This window comes from Tachysurus fulvidraco, chromosome 24, assembly GCF_022655615.1.
Source record: "Tachysurus fulvidraco isolate hzauxx_2018 chromosome 24, HZAU_PFXX_2.0, whole genome shotgun sequence".
NCBI lineage: Eukaryota > Metazoa > Chordata > Actinopteri > Siluriformes > Bagridae > Tachysurus > Tachysurus fulvidraco.
The window spans coordinates 11559993-11579491 of NC_062541.1; the positions used below are offsets into that span (position 1 = coordinate 11559993).

The 19499-nt window shown below is 37.6% G+C and overlaps 2 protein-coding genes across 5 annotated transcripts; both read right to left on the reverse strand.

Moving 5' to 3' along the window:
- Positions 1-3333: 3333 nt before the first annotated feature.
- sytl1 (synaptotagmin-like 1) lies at positions 3334-11524 on the reverse strand. Of its 4 annotated transcripts, XM_047808307.1 has the most exons (16): positions 11282-11524; positions 10316-10355; positions 9725-9863; positions 9404-9546; positions 8975-9113; positions 8828-8882; positions 8191-8245; positions 8042-8106; positions 7476-7565; positions 5456-5622; positions 5260-5362; positions 4776-4937; positions 4621-4699; positions 4410-4509; positions 4074-4267; positions 3334-3920 (listed from the first exon to the last, which is right to left on the reverse strand). In XM_047808307.1, the coding sequence occupies exons 3-16, from the start codon at positions 9838-9840 to the stop codon at positions 3784-3786; spliced, it is 1605 nt and encodes a 534-aa protein (XP_047664263.1). In that variant the 5' UTR covers positions 9841-9863; positions 10316-10355; positions 11282-11524; the 3' UTR covers positions 3334-3783. The 4 variants fall into 4 exon arrangements, with proteins under 4 accessions (XP_047664263.1, XP_027031354.2, XP_027031355.2 ...); XM_027175553.2 differs by lacking the exon at positions 10316-10355 and having other exon boundaries at positions 11282-11523; XM_027175554.2 differs by lacking the exons at positions 10316-10355; positions 11282-11524 and adding an exon at positions 11019-11275.
- An 897-nt stretch (positions 11525-12421) lies between these two features.
- On the reverse strand, positions 12422-18491 carry fkbp9 (FKBP prolyl isomerase 9). The gene is made up of 10 exons (XM_027175955.2): positions 18157-18491; positions 17520-17665; positions 16505-16694; positions 16270-16415; positions 15371-15560; positions 15013-15158; positions 14528-14714; positions 14230-14375; positions 12942-13105; positions 12422-12856 (listed from the first exon to the last, which is right to left on the reverse strand). Exons 1-10 carry the CDS (start codon positions 18357-18359, stop codon positions 12677-12679), a joined length of 1698 nt encoding a protein of 565 aa, XP_027031756.1. The 5' UTR covers positions 18360-18491; the 3' UTR covers positions 12422-12676.
- Between the last annotated feature and the right edge of the window lie 1008 nt (positions 18492-19499).

Here is a 19499-nt window from a genome sequence, read left to right on the forward strand (position 1 = left end):
AACTGTCAAAAATACGTCATCACGTTCACAGGCATTACTATCCGAGGGAAGATGAATCGATTCCACGAAGTGCGCATGCGCCCCGCCCTCTTTTAAACCACTGCCGCCAAAATGGCGGATCAGCAGCCAAGCGCTCACTCATCGTCAGTGTTGTATAAAGTATTAGAAAGCAATACTTGAGTAAAAGTACAAGTATGATACTAGAAAAAGACTTTGGTAGAAGTGAAAGTCACCTTTTAGAATACTACTCAAGTAAAAGTCTTAAAGTATCTGATCTTTACTGTACTTAAGTATCAAAAGTCATTTTCTGATATTTAATGTACTTAAGTGTTTGAAGTAAAAGTAAAAAGTAAAATAAGATCAGGGGCGGTTCTAGGGTTTCATCTTTAGGGGCTTTAGCCCTCAGTGAGAATTTAAAACAAGAAGAGTTTTATATTATATATTTTATGACTACATAGTAAGCCAAAAGTTATGGTATTATTAAATGGCAAAAGTGGACACCAAAATTTTATGCATGATGTAATGATGCCAGTCTTGACTCAAATCAGTTCATGTATGTGTGCATTCTCTACAAACAGTGTGTCCAATGAATGCAGTCATTAATAAACTAATATTCACAAAGACCAAATCAATAAATGTTATTTTTATTTAGTATTGTATGGATTGTTTGCATTAATATTTTGTTTGTGCTACAACTCTGGTAATAAGAATAGTGACATTTCACTGCTTTTGGTTGCTGTATTTGCAGCTTTCCGATTAACGTTATACATTAACGCCTCCAGCTCTGACTGCACGTGCACGCTGCGCGTACCTGTACCCGTACAGCGTGCGGAGCTGCGTAATGCAATCTAGGAGCAGTGATTCACCAAACCTCCCTTATTGCAGTCACACACATTTCTTCTGATTTTATTTTGTAGTAACGAAGATGCTTATTGGAAATATAACAGAGTAAAAGTATACATTTTGTAGTGGAGTAACAGTGAAAGTTGACATAAATTTAAATAGCGAAGTAAAGAACAGATACGTGACATTTCTACTTAAGTACAGTAACAAAGTATTTTTCCTCCGTTACATTACAACACTGCTCATCGTCTCAGGTAAGTTGGTTTTTCCTTCCAAATTCGGACATGTTTAAGGGTTAGTTATCACTAATAACAGAGAGGAGTAATATCACAGAGATAGGTTAACTATAGTAAGTAAGATTAGCTCTCAGAGTAAGGTTACATTAGGTGCTTAAAGAATACAGCTGTTTAGGAGGTCATCACTGCAGTCTGTAGCGTGATGAGATAGGCCTACATAAAAGAATTAGCAATTTTAAGTGTTAACTTACTAACAGCTGTGTACATGCACTGGAATACACAGTTCATGCAATATAAGTGTTCACTGCTTAAGTGTTAAAGTTATATTTTATTGTTTATCAGGTTCCATTAGGTGACATCTTGCACTCAGCCCTGAATCTGGTGTCGATGCTGACCAACACCTTAATTGTTGGACAACAGAAAATGGGGAACCAGTCCAATATCAGTGGACAGTCAGCACAAGAAAGAAGGTCCAAGTCAAATGGGCAGTCAGTGCAGCAGGAAATGGCTAGGTATGAGGTGTGTGTGTGTCTTTTATGTAGGCCTATCTCATCACCCTACAGACTGCAGTGATGTGCCTCCTAAGCACCTAATGTAACCTTACTCTGATAGCTAATCTTACTTACTATAGTTAACCTATAGCCTATCTGTAATATTACTCCTCTCTGTTATTAGTGATAACTAACCCTTAAACATGTCCGAATTTGGAAGGAAAAACCAAGTTAACTGAGACGATGAGTGAGCGCTTGGCTGCTGATCCGCCATTTCGGCGCCAGTGGTTTAAAAGAGGGCGTATTGGGTCAGAATTGTTTCGTTATTCTGAATAAATACACTATGATCTGAACTGTGATGTGATTCACAAATGCACAGAACGCGATTCACAAATGAGCAGGAAGCAATTCGCAAATAAATTCAATTTATTAAAAAATATTTTTTTTATTTGCAAATCCCATTTTATTTATTTGTGAATTTCATTTCTTTTTGTGAAATTTGTAAAAATATTTGTGAAACTCTTTATATTTATTTGTGGATCATAGTGTATTTATTCAGAATAACGAAACAATTCTGACCCCATAAGGGCGGGGCCCATGCGCACTTCGTGGAATCGATTCATCTTCCCTCGGATAGTAATGCCTGTGAACGTGATGACGTATTTTTGACAGTTGTTTCGCAGACCGTTTTCGTGTGTGAAAAAGAGGTGTTGTGAAAACAAGCATTGTGTCTGTAAACTGTCATAGTCGTACATTTTGGAGTTGTATTTGAACAAACACACAAAATCTCGTATCTGTAAACTGTCGTGGCCGTAGGTTTTGGGATCCAACTCCGCAAAATTAAAATTTACACACAAATGCTTTGAATTACGTACGATTATTATTGACAGTGTTTTTATTCCATATTAAGCAGACCGTTTACTCTTTATTTAACAACGGCCACGCCGGCCACAACCTTCATCAGTCAAACCCACGGAACAGAACACACCACCCCCGGAAAATCCCTCCGCCTCTAAGCGGGCACTATTTAACATTAGTATAGGTGCGCTATACAATATACTACATCCTTCTTTCTTATAATAAAAAAAACAAAAGCTTATCTTTAGCAGGGAAGATGTATAAGATACTACAACGTCAATGTCAGATGTCAATTTTATGCCACTTAGGAAATCAGATAAAGTGTTTTTTTTGTTGTTTTTATTTTAATCAGAATACCCTTTCATACCACTAAGAATGTAATTTGAATAAATGTTAATAAAACAAGTAAGCTAAGTTGTAATTCCAAGTAATTCACCTAATGAGTCTTCTGGTACACACAGCCATGGATACACACACATGTGATCACTTTTGTATTTATTTGATTGGTAGATACAACACCATCCAGTCTTTTAAAACATTAAGAACATGCATCTTTTAAACAAATTATTTTTATACTCCCCAAACATGCCAGTTTAGTTTGTGACAATATGAACAGGACAATATTAGTCCCTTGTCATACAACAGTACCATCAGGTTTCTTGTTTTTTATTATTATTATTATTATTATTATTATTATTATTATTATTATTATTATTTTAACCATGGCTACTGCAGGAAATAATCATGTAGCTGTAACTGGCTTGTATGCACAGGAATCCTGACACAGGGCAACCTTGATAACCTGAAGCTATCTTTCACACCAGGGACCACTGGATATTCTCTAATATTACAATTGGCAATATATATATATATATATATATATATATATATATATATATATATATATATATATATATATATATATACAAGCATTTAACATTAAAAAAAAATTCACAAAGTAGGAGTAAAACAAATTGTGAAATGATATGTGATTTAGAGTAATTCAATGCTTTAAGAGCTAATTTGTCTTTGAACCATGGATATTTCAACATGGACTTGCCATAAGTTATCACACCACAACTGAAGTCTGTGAGCAAACGATGATCCAGTATGCAAGGAGTTTTAACACAGAAGTTAACAACGAAGTCCAGAGCATTTAAATTCTGAAAATTTACATACTGCTTTTTTTAAGCTTGTTAATAGAAAAATACATCTTTTTCCACAAGAGAACCAAGAATGCACATACCAACATATTATATTATATAATTTAGGTTACTTCCAGAATGTCACAGAGAGAAAGAAATAATCCTCTGTGAAAAAACAGAAGAGGAAATTGCTATACATGTGTGTTACTCTCAGCTCAGCTGTAGGTTGGTCCTGATTGGCAGAGTGACGTCCACCCAGTTGTTGGGACTCTGGATTACTGTATTCCACAAACTGATTTCTTCTTCAGTGGAGTCCATCCAGTGAACCATCTGACCATAACTTACACCTAATTAACACACATGCACACCAAATTCTTTTGTATTTTATAAATTTACGATGTACAGTAGATGTAAATTTGGAGAGTAATTTTGAGATGCTGTGTTGCTCTCACATTATTACAAACCAGGTTTTGAAAACATGATAGTGTTATTGTGTGTACCTGATCCTGTGCTGAGGTGGACACCACCAAGACAGCTGGAAGAGTTCCACACAGTAATTTCAGCACAGGCTTGTGTGAGGTCAGCAGCCTGCAGACCATCATACACCATAGTGTGATTGAATACAGGACTGACTGAGCCACGGACTACCCGTGTCTGCTGGCCACTAACACCACTCACATCCGGCAAAATCACACTGCAACACACCATACACACTTCCATGTACCTGATCTATGAGGACAAGTGCAAATGTATTCCCATCATACCCTATTAATACTGTTACTAATATGGTTATTGATTTTTTTTCTGCAGATGTTTGTGAATGGGTGTAGGTTTACCTTTTTACCGAAATACTTGGAGTGCCACGTTTTGGAGGAAGGAGTCCAACAATCTCCTTCAGCCAAATATGTAGCTCACCAGTGAGCGGGAACCCTCCTTCTATATCCACAAATTTGAAAATGTATCAGATTTACATATGTGTAAACACATGCATAATATATGATTTATTATTATTCCATATATTTCTATTACTGTGTGTGTGTTCAGTACCTTCAGAGCCAGCAGGTATGAATTTAAGTGTTAGTAATATGGTTCCCCTGATGAGCACAGCTTTAGGATTCATTGGTACCTGAGAGAAAAGGTCTTGTTATACTTAATCAGCCCTGCATTTATCTATTTTTGGTACCAGGTTGTATTTTTCTCACCCTGTTCTGAAGGGGGTACCAGGTTGGTTTACTCTGGCTCCAGTCACATTGACTGAGCTGCACCTCCACTTCCCCCAAGAACAGGTTCCTCCTCACACGCTCCATATGCCACACTGACACGCTGAGGACACGAGCCATCAGGTCTGATTTACGTACTTTGTACTGGGATAAAGATTAGAGTATTTTAGATTAATGTGCATAATTTATATCAATGTGGAGTTAAAGGTAAGCTGTACAAGATTGTGTTAAAAAGTGTACTAAATTATTAATATGTAAAAAATTACTAATTGTATTGTTTCACTCATTCCTCATGATGTTTGTGGAATACAAATGAAAGAAGACTCCAGTTAAAATATAACATTAATATACTGTGTATATAAATCGAATCCTGTTAAAGGTTATGGCTTGGTAATGTTAAGCAAAGTTGATGGTATATATAATAATATGTCCAATAAGTGTAGCTATAAAGGAAACATATTCATACCTTAAGTGTTTCATTGTATACCGGATTTAGGCTTTTCCTCTTTACTGAAGTTTTCCTTTTACTGTGAGATGTGTTATCTGGAAGGAGGTACAATTTCACATACCTGCAAAAAATTTAAAGTCTGAATATGGAGGTAAGATGCCCCATCTTGTAAGATGCCCCCTAGACATTAATGGTTAAATAGCCCAACACTTACGGGTCAGAACGGTTGTTACGTGCCAGAGCCAGATCCTGACAGCGACACACTCGCACATGAAGTTCCTCTTTCTTAACATCATAGTGCATAGAGAACTGGATCTGGCCAGTCACAGTAACACTTCCAAAATCCCCAACACTGTATAGACTCATCATGCTGCCACTCATCTATGGTAGACAAACACATATTTACAAGCAGTAAACAATGTTAACACTGACTTGCTGATGGTGAGGATAATCATGACACTGTTTACAAGTTAATGTTTGTTTATTTGTTTAATTATTTTATTTTAGATATTTTGGCAATTAGATATGTTGGCTAGTAGTAAAGCCAGTCACTGGTCATTGTAAAGTCACCAAAAAGCCAACAGGGGGCGCACTGTCATGAATTCTATACTCTTCTACTGTTTGTTTCGTGTCTGCATCATATAAAAGACACATAAACTTGCTAGTTTGCTATTTAGAAAGTGCCTGTTATTCAAATTGTTATTCAAATTTAGTTCTGCTCATGACACCTGCCTTGCTTTTCTGGTTTCCCTGCCTTGGATATCACCTTATACTGATGTCCCTTTGATATTATGTGTACCCACTCTGGCCTGTGTTCATCAAATTTTGCACTTATTATTTAATATTCATTCATTCATTCATTTTCTACCGCTTATCCGAACTACCTCGGGTCACGGGGAGCCTGTGCCTATCTCAGGCGTCATCGGGCATCAAGGCAGGATACACCCTGGACGGAGTGCCAATCCATCGCAGGGCACACACACTCTCATTCACTCACACACACACACACACACTACGGACAATTTTCCAGAGATGCCAATCAGCCTACCATGCATGTCTTTGGACCGCCGGGGGAGGAAACCGGAGTACCCTGGAGGAAACCCCCGAAGCACGGGGAGAACATGCAAACTCCACACACAAAAGGCGGAGGCAGGAATCAAACCCCCAACCCTGGAGGAGTGAGGCAAAGGTGCTAGCCACCGTGCCCCCTATTATATCAATATAATTTTTTGGTTTGTGGACTTTTTTCCCCATTGCTTAGTCCTCTTTGTTACAGTATGACTACAAACTAAATAGCATTAGTCAAAAATGTTCTGGCTCTCAAGATTGGGGCCAATTTTTGTATAATGGGGACACCAGATTACCTGGTAGAAATCCTTATGAACACAGGGAGAACATGACAATGACCAACACGATGATACCCATGTATCTGTTCATCCTGTTTTCTTATATATATATATATATATATATTGGAAATGTTTGTAAAAGTGGATAGGTTATTCCATGGAATTAGATTACATACTACCACGATAAAAAATAATTAATCCATTACTTTAAAAAAAACATTTTGATTAAGAAGCAGGCCTCCTCTCTTAATGTCTTTATTTGTCTGACAGCATATAAATATTTTTTGTTTTATGATTCTAAATCTGATCTGTGTATGTGCACTTTCACTGTTTGGTTGTCTTGATATATGTATGCTAGATGTTTATACTTTTCTGACTCTACTAGGCAGTTTGTCCCCAGCTGTCTGTACTGTATGAACATAATCTGATTAAGTCAAGGTGAAGGAGCAAATAAATACATAGTAAAAGTTTCTGGAGTAACACAAGTGGTTCCTGAGTAAGGCTTCTTTTAAGGAAACAACCCCTCAGTGCACTATCCTTCATTCTGTTCAGTTACAGAAGTATGTTATACAATACATACAGTACATTAAGTATACACACCCTTGTTAAAATAGGAGTTTTTTTTTTGTTATGGGAAAATAATGAAAGCAAGACAAATAATATCAGAACTTTTTCAGAACTTCAATGTGACATTACAATGTATTTGAAGTGGATTTCTTTGGTTTAGACCTTTTATATTTGTTGTACATTTTAACAAAACACTGCAGACTAATTGGACTAAAGATGCTTTTGCTTGGCTGATGTATATAGGATAGAGGAGATGAAGATGTCTCATGAGTGTAAATGGCTTGATTTCTGAAGTACAATGTATAGCTATGTACTTCATACCGTATTGTTAGAGTACAAGTTGTTAACTGAGCCAAATGTGGTGTAGTCCAGTTCGGTGCTGCCAGAATCAATATCACCATCAGAGTCAGCCTATAAATAAAAAGACCAACAAACAAACTGTACTCACTGTTAATATACTGTATATTACACATGTAACAGTCAGTTCAGGGGAGGAGATTTTGTTGTCCTCAAAGACCACATGGATTTGGCATCTAAACCCCTCCTGCATGCCAGAGGGAACCTTCACTGGGATTTTAGCGCTTCTGGTTGTTACTTCCAAGATTACAGATATAAATAACATGGTCACACCAACATCTAATTGCAAAGTATTGCCGATTTATCGTAATTATCTCCATTGATTGTTTGGCTTTTCTGTGTAAGACTCTCGCTGTTTGTGCTCGAATATGTTTCTTTCTGTTTTGCCCTGTTCAGATTTGTTTTCATGACTGCTTGCTCTTCCTGGTTTTGAATTATATTACCGGTTTACCAATGTTCTGGATTTTACCTGTTAATTTGGATTTGTTTGCCTTATTACAAGACCTAACTGCATAATGTTGAACATGTACCTGTAGTGACGAGGTTGTGTTCTGCAATGAACTGTCCTCTAAAGCTTCTGAATCTGCAACACTTCCTGAAAAATTAGGATAGACAAAAAGACAGATAAAAGACAAGTCATCTAGTTCCTGTTGGGTCATTTAGTTTAAACAGAACTTACCTTCAGTAATATCTCTCGACACAGCATCTGAAAGATCTTCTCTCTTTTCCTGTAACTGACATTCAACAAAATTTTCAAAATCAGCTCAGAAAGGATTGATTATTCATTATCAAAATAAAAACATACACAAATTCTCAAGAGCATTGTTGAAGACAGGCACTGAAGTCAAATGACAAGCCTCATGCACAGTTTGGGTTCCAATTCTTAAAAAGCGTGTTTTATGGGATTGAGTTCTCCCATACATTTACATTTCCAGCACTTAGATGCCTTTATCCAAAGCGACTTACATTATCTCATTTTTATACAACTGAACAATTGAGGGTTGAGGGCCTTGCTCAGGGGCCCAACAGTGGCAGCTTGGTGGACCTGGGATCGAACTTACAGTTGGTAGCCCAACACCTTAAACCCCAAGCTGTTGCCACAAAGTGCGAAGAACATATACTATATTTGTATATGTTCTTCGCCACTTTGTGGCAACAGCTTGGGGAAGAACCACATATGTGTGTGATGGTCTGGTGTCCACACATTTATCTTTCAGTTGTTGTTAGTCAAATATTAGTATCAGCTATAAGACTTTAAGACAAACACATTTCTAAAAGTTAACATAGAGTGTTCACACACAACCTCCAAAACTAACCTTTGCGCTTAGTTTGGTCCTTGGTCGTGGTTCGGGGAGCACACTAAAGTTGGGACTGAGAAAGATTTATTGAAGTTAACACAGGTCCTGAGATATTTTGACGACATAAATTCATGTGATTTTGGATTGAAATAGTCCTTAAATAACCTTTCTTTTTTCTCCTCCTCTATCTTTGCTTCTTTTTCTATTATTTCTCCATCTTCCAAGTCTGCCATGATCACTTTTATGGTTTCTTCCTGACTCTGAGTGGAATTTTGTTCTTCAAAAACTGGCATCACAGGCAAATCTACACAATGAAAATCACTGTTAACTTGACAAAAATGATAAAGACGTGCAAAGATTAACAGACGTGCAAAGTATAAAAACATATATATATATGTTTTTGTGTGTGTGTATATATATATATATATATATATATATATATATATATATATATATATATATATATACACACACACACACAAAAACATATATAAAGCATATATAAATATATATATGCAGGGCTAAAATTTGGTATAGTGAGAGCATATTCTGACACATTCTCTGATTTATTTGGACACTAAGAGATTAAATGACCTTTGTCCCTCCTTTTGCGGCGTATAGAAGTTTGGACAACATCGCTCGCTCTACTCTGATAGCGTCTGACTCGTAACTCATTGAACCATGTGCCTGTGAGGAAGTGAAGGCGAACAGGGTCTGACTCCACTTGTTTGAGTTTGCTGAGTACACACACACACACACACACACACACACACACACACACACACAAACAAAGATTACATGGAGGCATGATAACATACATACACCATAAACAGCATTACTTCCCCTTTAACTCTCCAAGTTTTAAAAAATATTGTAATAAAATCAACATTTTAACTCAAAAACACACAAACGCACCTGATCCTGCCTTCATCATGGTTGCGTAATTCATTATCCCTCAACAAAACATTTAAAATGACGGTTTGTTCTGCTTCAGTCAAATGGCTCAAATCCAAAAGAGCTTCCTCCTCCATAACAGACTCACTTCAGAGCAACACTGCATCAAGAACATCAACATCATCATCAATCAGTCATGTTTAATAATCAACATCAATCCTCAAACCACAGTCTACAGACTCATGTGGAATATAGGGACTGTATTCATGGAAATATAAAAGGACTCATTAAGAAATGTCTCTATACTATAATTTCAGACTCACTTATGTGCAAATCTTTACTTCTACCTTGACCAATAAAACATCACTTTGAATCAATGACATCATGAGAGGACAAGTATCTAAAGTGAGGTATCAGATTTTAGTAACAGAAAGAAAGTAAAAGTAAAAAAAGACAAAGTATGCCTGGAAGACAAATGAAGACGAGTGCAGCCAGGGTAATGATATCAACATGAAAAGTATATTTAAGGTCTTATATACACATTACTGTCTGTTAAAAAACAGATTAAAAATTATTGAACACCATGTAGACAAACAAATATTATCTACTTACCAGCATGCATATAGAACAAGTAAGTACATAAGTGGTAGTTCTGTAAAATGTTATATATTATTATTAGATTAAGGCAGAGGGATATTGATAAATTCTCATGAAATGATCTCATACATTCAATTAAAAAAAATTTGCCCTGTCTATGGCTGAATTTTAGAAAACAGCCAAAAATACTGGTCTCGAAAATACTCGATGATTAAATGATAAGAATGCACTTGAAAATCTTTTTAGTCTACTTTTTTAACTTGTTTTGGAATCGGCCTTAAAGAGCACGGATAATAAAATCTGTGCTAAAAGCTGTCAGCCTGCCTAAAAATGCTTTTCTCATCATTTGGTCAAGCGTCTAATCACGAAATGGACATAAGCCCAAAAAAATAGGTTTGTGATCAGATGCTGGCTGTGAAATGTCCATGATGGTTCTGCCCTATTAAGTTATGATCAAAACAGAGAAGAGCACTTCAGTCTGTATGGTACATGTTTGGCAAAGATTTTTTTTAAATGCTTAAATAACCTAATGAAAAATTTTAATAAGAAGAAATGTAACGAACACAACAGAACTCGAGTTAAAGGTTTAAATAAAGCAGGTGGCTTTGTCTGAAGTGCAGAGAGTGAGTAACTGTTGAAGGAGCTTGACATATATCAACATGCGCAGTACAAAAAACTTAAGTAAACAAGATTAAATAAGCGGTTTTATTCTACTTACGAAATCTAGTTATAATAACCTCTTCATACTTCTGGAAGTTGCCACCAAGACCTGGATTCTTATCCAACACAGCATACAATTCTTTATAATTAATGAATGGCATCCACACCCTGTGTGCGCGCGCTTGCATGCCACCTCACCATGTGTGCGTATTTTATGAATGTTCACTAAAACTAGTCTACTACCAATAACACCTAGTCAAGTCTCATATACAGGCTATAGTATGTGAAGCAGGTGGAGTTCATGAATGCGTATTAATGCACCTGTCTCTCTCTCAGCCGTCTCAGTTCAGGATCTCTGGAACGCAGCCAGCGTTGAAAACGGACTCCAGCCCAAGGCACAGTGAATGCTTTCCTTCTAAAGTACCATTTTTTCAAGGTAGGATTAGCATCAGGTCTCCTTTAGACTCTGGAGTCTGATTTGGAAGCATTAACACCCTAAATGCGTTCGGTTCCGCCTTCCAGACGCAGTACAAAACGTGAACCGGATTCAAGCGCGCGCGCACACACACACGCACGCACACGCACGCACGCACACACACACATGCACGCACACAAACAAACCCTATCTTTCATCAATTTATCTCATGTTCATTCCTTATGTTTCTCTCCCCTCAGACATTATGCTTTACATGAATACAGAGTGTGTGTGTAAGTACAAACTCATGAAGCGTTTGCAAGGCAAGTTATGGTGCTAATTTTTGCTTATTCGGTTCTCTGTGCACAAACACTGCAGAGAGTCATTTAGAATGTACATTTGCATGGAGTTACTGTTTTGTGTGGCCGTTCCGTCATCTAGTTGTGTCCCAACACCTATTAGACCACACCTTCAAGTTACACAGTTGCTCTTACCCAAGTACACCCATTAAATACACAGGAAAGAACAGAATCAGCATGCCATCTTTTTGCAATTATTTCAGTACATATAGACTGACATTCTTCACACAAAGAATCAGCTATTATTATCTATTTATTATCGTATAAACAAACGAAGACATAAATTAAATCTGTTTGGTGACATGTTTTAGAGAGAATAAGTCATAATCTGAGGAAGAAATGTAGGTCATTAATCACATCACCTCCCAAAACATGCATGTAGTTGGACATTATATTATATACATTAAATTAATTACGTTAAATTACCTTAGACTTAATTAAACATAGGCATGATCACCTTTTACCCAGTGTTCCCAGTTTAGGCTCTACTGCAACCCTAACCAAGATAAGTGATGAAGATAAATGATCAGTTACTTAACTACAATTAGGAGTATTAATATGTTTAGGAATGCTAAAATAAGGAGATTAGGTATTGCAAATTTGTCGATGAAAGTAGCTCAGTATAAATCATCAACAATGTTATCAATATTAATATTGTTACATTAATAAAGACAGCTAAAAAGCAAATTGGGGTTTGGAAGGTGTTTATTAAAGGGAAGATTTTTTTTAAAAATCACACATACATTTGGCACCTTTTTAAAATAATCACACGCAGACACACGCACATTCAAACAGTCAAAACATCTTTCAAATACACATCAACACTCATAACAAACAGCACTGACTATTTATACTGCTGAATTTTCATCTTCTTTACCCCACCCTCACCACACCCGTATTTACTATCCAGACACACATCCAATCCCGTTCCTGAATGTGATATCATAACTCATCATGAGCAGCTGCTTCTTCTGCCTTCAGTTTAAACTCCTCCTCAGTGATCTGTCCATCCTTGTTGCGGTCCTGGTTGTTATACATGTTCTCAATGATACGCTGACGGTCAAAGCCAGGTGCCAGGCGACCTTTGCCTTCTTCCACTTGAAGCAGGATGTAGTCTGAGAACTAGAAGACAAAAAATTATTAAGACACAACTACAGATATGTGCAAGTATGTACAGTATAGAATACACTTATAAATATGTATATACCTCAGTGAGGTCCACTTTTAGGTCCTTGTTTTTGTCCATTTCACTAAAGAGATTAGGTGTAACTTCATTATTCCATATAAACATGTAGCCCTCAGGAAGACCTTCCTCAACACCGACCAACTCGATATCAAACACCAGCACAGCACTGCCAGGGACTTCTCCATCTACACACAATTATTCATTGTTACATTACTGTACATTCCTGCAATAAATCTATAAACAGACAGAGAAGTTCATGATTGTTACTAAAACATGGCAAGAGTGTTAACTATAAGTATATAAAGCTCTGGCATTAGGATCCCTATGTCTGTTTAGCCAATGTTCAGCATTTAGAAATACATGGTTTTATCGCTCTCTGCTGGTTCTATGAAGTATTGCAGTCAGAATCATAAGCACAGGACTGAGGTGTAAAATTGTGTACAAAATTTATCTTAAAATGTTCTTGACAAGAAAATGTTCACCGGCCATATGCACACTTTTAATGGTGTGTGTTTTGCGACTCCATTAGAACACTAGTTAACAGACTGCTAGGCTTTTTATAAATTCACCATATTCTTGTTTAAATGAAAAGGTAGCCTACTCACATACAGTTAACTGTCATTCAGGAAAACATTGTTTTGTTTCAGGCTTTTAAATTTAGAGTAATTGGGATGTTGGCGTTGATTTACATTTACATTTACAGCATTTGGCAGACGCCCTTATCCAGAGCGACGTACATAAGATAATGGATCGTTGATAATGGATAAAGTACACCACTAAAGGCAGGAGACTTAGGATTTAACTGATGATGACCGATTTGAATTGTTTTTAAATTTCTAGGGACATGCTCATGGACATACTGTCAAACCAGATGATTGTTAAGATTATGGATACTGAAAACTCAGTTGTCATTGCAGTGTACAGTTATGAGTGAGAATATCAGCTGTAGTAATAAGTAAAGTTCACTTGAACAAATCTGAGACACAAACTCTTCTGAATTTCCTTTACCCACAAAGAAAATATGGGGCAGTTGTTGTTTAAAGAGGTTAATAATAACACAATAAGCTTAATAATAAGCTCTTATGTGAAACACCAGTATTTTCCAGGTCACATGGTGGATCAGCCTTTGTTCTGCATGTTGTGATTGTGTGTGCATGTACATGTGAGAAAGATACAGAGAAAATTACATTTATTCATTCGGCAGTCATGTTTATCCAACGTGCACCATAATACTAAACAAAAAAAAAACAAGCTCAATGGCTCAATAGTGTCTCTGTCATCTTTCACTAAATGAATCAGAGATACTCACCCACTCCCCTTTCTCCATAGCCCAGGTGAGGAGGTACAACTGCTTTGCGTTTCTCCCCAACACACATTTCCAACAGGGCCTGCTCCATGCCTAGAATCACCTGTCCTGCTCCCAGAACCACATCGTATGTCTTCCCATAGTTGTAACTACACACACATACACACAAAGTTTAATTTTTCATCTATGAAGTGAAGCAAGAAAAAACACTTATTATGTCATATTGATGGGTAAGAGCTTTAGCTCAAAAAGCTTCAAACAACAATGCATTTCATCTATGTACCATATGTGTGTTACTTACGAAGCATCAATATAAGTGCCATCCATAAGTGAAGCGTTATAGTGGTATTTTACAAAGTCACCACGTTTGGTGGTGTAATTGCACTTGTCTGGCTTCTCACTGGCAATCTGCACTGTGTCAGATGGGTTGTGAAAGTCAATGATATGGACGTCAAACACCAGCACAGCAGAGCCAGGGATCTTAGTGCCTGATACAGATCCAGAGAGAATGAAAGTTAGACAGGAAGAAAGACTTGAACCAATTAAACTGAACTGCAAACTGCAAACTGCAAAAAAAAAAAAAAAAAAGATAAAGTGCAACCAGCCTACTGTAGAGAACACAGAAAGAAAGAAGGGGTTGAGTGTGAAACAAATATCCTAACGTATTTAGTATGAGAACATCCTAAAAATGATCATGCCTTGAATATGGAATATGGCCTGTAGAGGGCACTTAGTGTGAGCCTGTGTGCAGTAGCTCCTGATTCACAATGATGTAACTAAACACACCTGTTCCTTCTTCTCCATATGCCAGATGTGGTGGGATAATTATCCTTCTGCGCTCTCCAACACAAACACCCAGAAGGCCCTGGTCCATTCCAGCAATCACATAGCCCTTCCCAATGTACGTATCATATGTGTGATTCCTTGAGTAGCTGCATACATACATATTTCAGAATATTTTATATTTGTGTAATTTTTATGCCCTTTTAATATATTTTTAAATATTTGGTCAATAATAATAATAATAATAATAATAATCCTAAAATATGTGTGTATTATCAGGCTCTAAATAAAAGCCATGTATCCTGAATTGCCTATTGAAGTGAATATGTATGTCATAAGTTACCGTTGGTTTTTTAATTACCTGGAGTCAAAGGGTGTTCCATCCAGCAGTGACCCGTTATAGTGGTAGCGCATGAAATCTCCCTCCTTACTCTTGCGTTTGCAGGAATCTGGCAAACTTTGAACATCTACTGTAATCTCATCTTTGGGGTTATGAAGGTCTAACAGAATCACATCAAATACTAGGGAAGCCTGACCAGGGATGTCACTTCCTGAGACAGAGTGAGAGTGACAGAGACAGAACATTTATCATTCGGTAACCAATTTCACCAGAAAAATCACATTTTTCCCTAATTAAGTTTCTCAATTAATTCCCACTATGTGTCCTCTTTAATAGGACAGCATTGAACATTTCCTTGGAGGAAAGAGATAATGATTTGTACAAACAGATAAATCTGGAAGCTCAATATATCGTTTTAACGATTACACAAAGTTCATACCTAAAGTCATAGCTTTACAACATCAGGCTTTTGACCCCATTTGCTAGCAGTTATCTGGAAATGATGTTCACTGTTGTTGTGTGTGAATCTATGCTGGTTCTAACAGCTGAGATGACACACATGCTTTTGGCTCCTGATGTGCGCATCACACAAGTCGAGTCAGGTCATTAGTCATGTATATTTTTCTGTGGTGATTTTGCATTAATCTGTTAAAGACAAACTTATTTTTTCTCTGCATTGTGCAGCCTATAATTTCTATTCATTCCCACTTTAAATGATTACAAATTATACTTTGTATGTTATAGGTTTGTTCACCTTACAGCAGAACTCAGAAAGCACCATGATTGTCAGAAAAAAACATGTCTATCATGGATTTCAACACAAAAACATTTACTATAATTGAATTTATCACTGACATTTGTCATACTGTCAAATTTTACATTCAGATCTTAAATTCCAGCACTTCACTTATTTTTTTTACCATCTCCATGTTCTCCATAGCCAAGGAATGGTGGCATAGTAATGATACGTTTCTCTCCGACGCACATTCCCAGAAGACCTTGATCCATGCCAGCAATCAGCCAACCAATCCCCACATACGTGTCATAGGTCCTCATGCGTGTATGACTATAAAGAAAATAAGGAGCACGCTAAGCACATTTACATGTAGACAGCTAGCACAGCAGGAGTCTGGACAATTGATTAGATTCGCTCACCTAGAGTCAAAGAGAGTGCCATCGAGCAGAGTGCCATTGTAGTGGTAGCGTACATAGTCAGACACCTGCACAGTTCGGCCACACTTCTCTGGTGTGTGGTAAGTCTGAATCTGAACCTTGTCTTCTGTGTTCCAGATATCAAACAAAAGCACATCAAAGTGCAGGATTGAATCAGGGGGGATGATGTCACCTGTGGAGGAAGAACACAATGGACTGCTCAGTAACAGGGCTGTTCATTCCAGGTTCGTTATCACAGACACGTTAATTCTTGAGGCTTTACACACAGGATTCATTCAGTTAACCTGGTTTCAGTTAACAACAGGAAGCAGTAACTTGCTAAATTGACTTTTTAAGAGTTTTGTGACTGCACAAAAAAAAAATTGAAAGTGAATATAAATTTCTAAAACATAACTGTCTCAAGGAACGTTGACACTTTTAGAGGGCAATCATCTTGAAAATTTGTCCTGCACTGAGACTAGCATGAAGACATCCTGTCCCATTTACAGGTCATTTTGTAAATAAATAAATAGTTCTGCTCTGCTCTTCTTCCTGCTTCGTTGTCTGAGCCACTTCATGCCATCTTTCTTTCATAATTTAGATGTCACCCAAATACATCAAAAGTCTATCTGGATACGTCATTTTTTTTTCTTCACAACTTGTACTAACATGTGGACATTTCTATACAAATACCTTTATAAAGTCACCGCCTTCAGCAGTCCACACCCCTAACTGTTCTCTCTCCCCACCCCCTACATTTGCCCACTTCAAAGGTTTCATAAACAGCTTCCTCTGTAAACATCCCATTCCCAGCACACAGACACAAACAGAAAACAGGCTTCATGAGCAATGGTTATAGTACTGAATGCTTGAAACAGACATGTGGTAATGAGAGCCATAACATGTTTAAAGACAGATCCAGACAGCACACAACTATAAGAGCCATTCACAAACAGTCTTAAATAGGACACAATGAGAAAAAAGTGAGACCAGGGATATGAAGAGACAGATTAATTACCATATCCGTCTTTTCCATAGGCAAGCTGCGGTGGGATTTTGACGAGCCGTCTCTCGTTCACACACATGCCCAGTAGTGCTTTGTCCATCCCGGCAATCAGTTGTTTTTGGCCAACATATACATTGTAAGTTGTGCCACGATCATAACTGCAAGTATACACACATGAAGGCAAACAGATTGTCTTTGTAGCTTAGTCAAGGTTTTTTTTATGTGTTTTTTTATTGCGCAGTACAACTGGAATAAAAGCATCTTCTTCTTTTTTAAAAACAATTTCTGCAACACAGTAATATAACAGCATGACAAATAGGAATACATGGTTTGAATGTATTTGAAGAAGAGAGAGGAACAAAAAAGAGTTCAAGAAGCCGGTGTTGTGAGTAAATCTCAGTCATTCACTTCTGTAGTGCATTAAAGCGGTTGCTGAGTTCCTTCATACTTTAAAGCATTATATCACTTTTCACATCAGCTCTTTTCGTGCATGCACAGATCCTCAGATTATTCCTTATAATGAAAAATCTAATCTGTTCATGTTCATCTGCCTGCGTGGCTGATTTACACTCCGTTAGATGCGCTGCGTGGATGCGGCGCACCGTATCCATAAACTCCAGTAATAAAGCGCTTCAGAGCGTTTACTGACCTGGAATCAAACTTCTTGCCGTCGGGAAACATGCCGTTGTAATGATACCGGACGAAGTCTCCTGACTTCACGGCTCGGTCGCAGCGCTCGGGGATAAAAGTCTTCTCTATAATGATGTCGTCTAACGGAACCGGAGGCGCGTTACAGGCCACAAAAGTAACCAGAAAAGCGAGGAAAATCATCCTGACCGTGAGCTCTATCATCTTTTACTCTGTTTCTGTTCAGGTTTGCACAATTTAAACAGGCCTGATGGGTGCCTGTGTGATTTGGAACAGGGGGACGTGGAGCAGACTCTTGCGCAGATTTGTAGACGTGGTCAGCCAGGCCAACCCTTTAGCGAATCGACTCTTTCCAAGCGAATCGGTTTATTTGATTCACGAGTCGATTTAACTTTAGTGGATTCAGAAAAGCTATATACTTCTTCCAACAATTATAAAACACGATTCGATTTTCTGTTAACTTCGCACTACCTCAACAGCATTTTTACCTATTTTTTCTATCATTTATTCATCTTTATATTTGGTTTATTTACCACTAAATAATTTAGTTTACTTTTCTGTTGTGGTGTTAATGCGCTTCATATTGTTCTGTGCTAAACTTGTCATCATTTAACTAAAGTCTTCTGTCTGTTTAAAAAGCTGATAACTGGCCCGTTTATTGAAAGTGATACTGGTGTTTTAAAAATCTGTTCGTGACTCGATTTTGAGTCGATTCTTCTGACTCGTTTGAAAGAGTTGTTCAAAATGAAACGATTCACTCGAGAAAACGCCCATCAGAACTAAAGGAAGCTCCTCCATTCCCAAACTTTCCACTGTCCCTGGTCTCACTTTACACGGGGAGGGTGGGGGACGGGGGGTAACGGAAATGCGTAAACGTGGCACAGTTTGGGGCGGTGAACCAGGAGCCCTTCTCTGATGGGGATCGTGTTAGAGTTTAATTATAGAGGACCATGTAAATGTAGGCCTTCTCTGATGATGTCCACGGTTACTTATCAGTGTTTTTGTGCTAAGCACAAAGTGAACATTTACACCCAATGAAAGCACAAATTCAGTCCTGCTATAATTCAATATAGCTTTTAGTTCCACACCAATGGTTTACTTTAACCTGGATGTGTGCTATTGTTGCTATTCACATATGCTTGGTTTCGCTTTATGAGTAAATCAAAGCTGTGCGTTGTGAATTCCAGGAGTGAAGGGGGAAGGGGAAGCGCAGGCCATGCACACGTGGAGACAGAGGCTTGTCCCGGGTTGCCATATTATCTACATTATCTCCACACTAGTCAATCTGGAAATTATGCTTGATCTCTGGCACAGCTTTTATGTAAATAAGCAAACAAACAAATA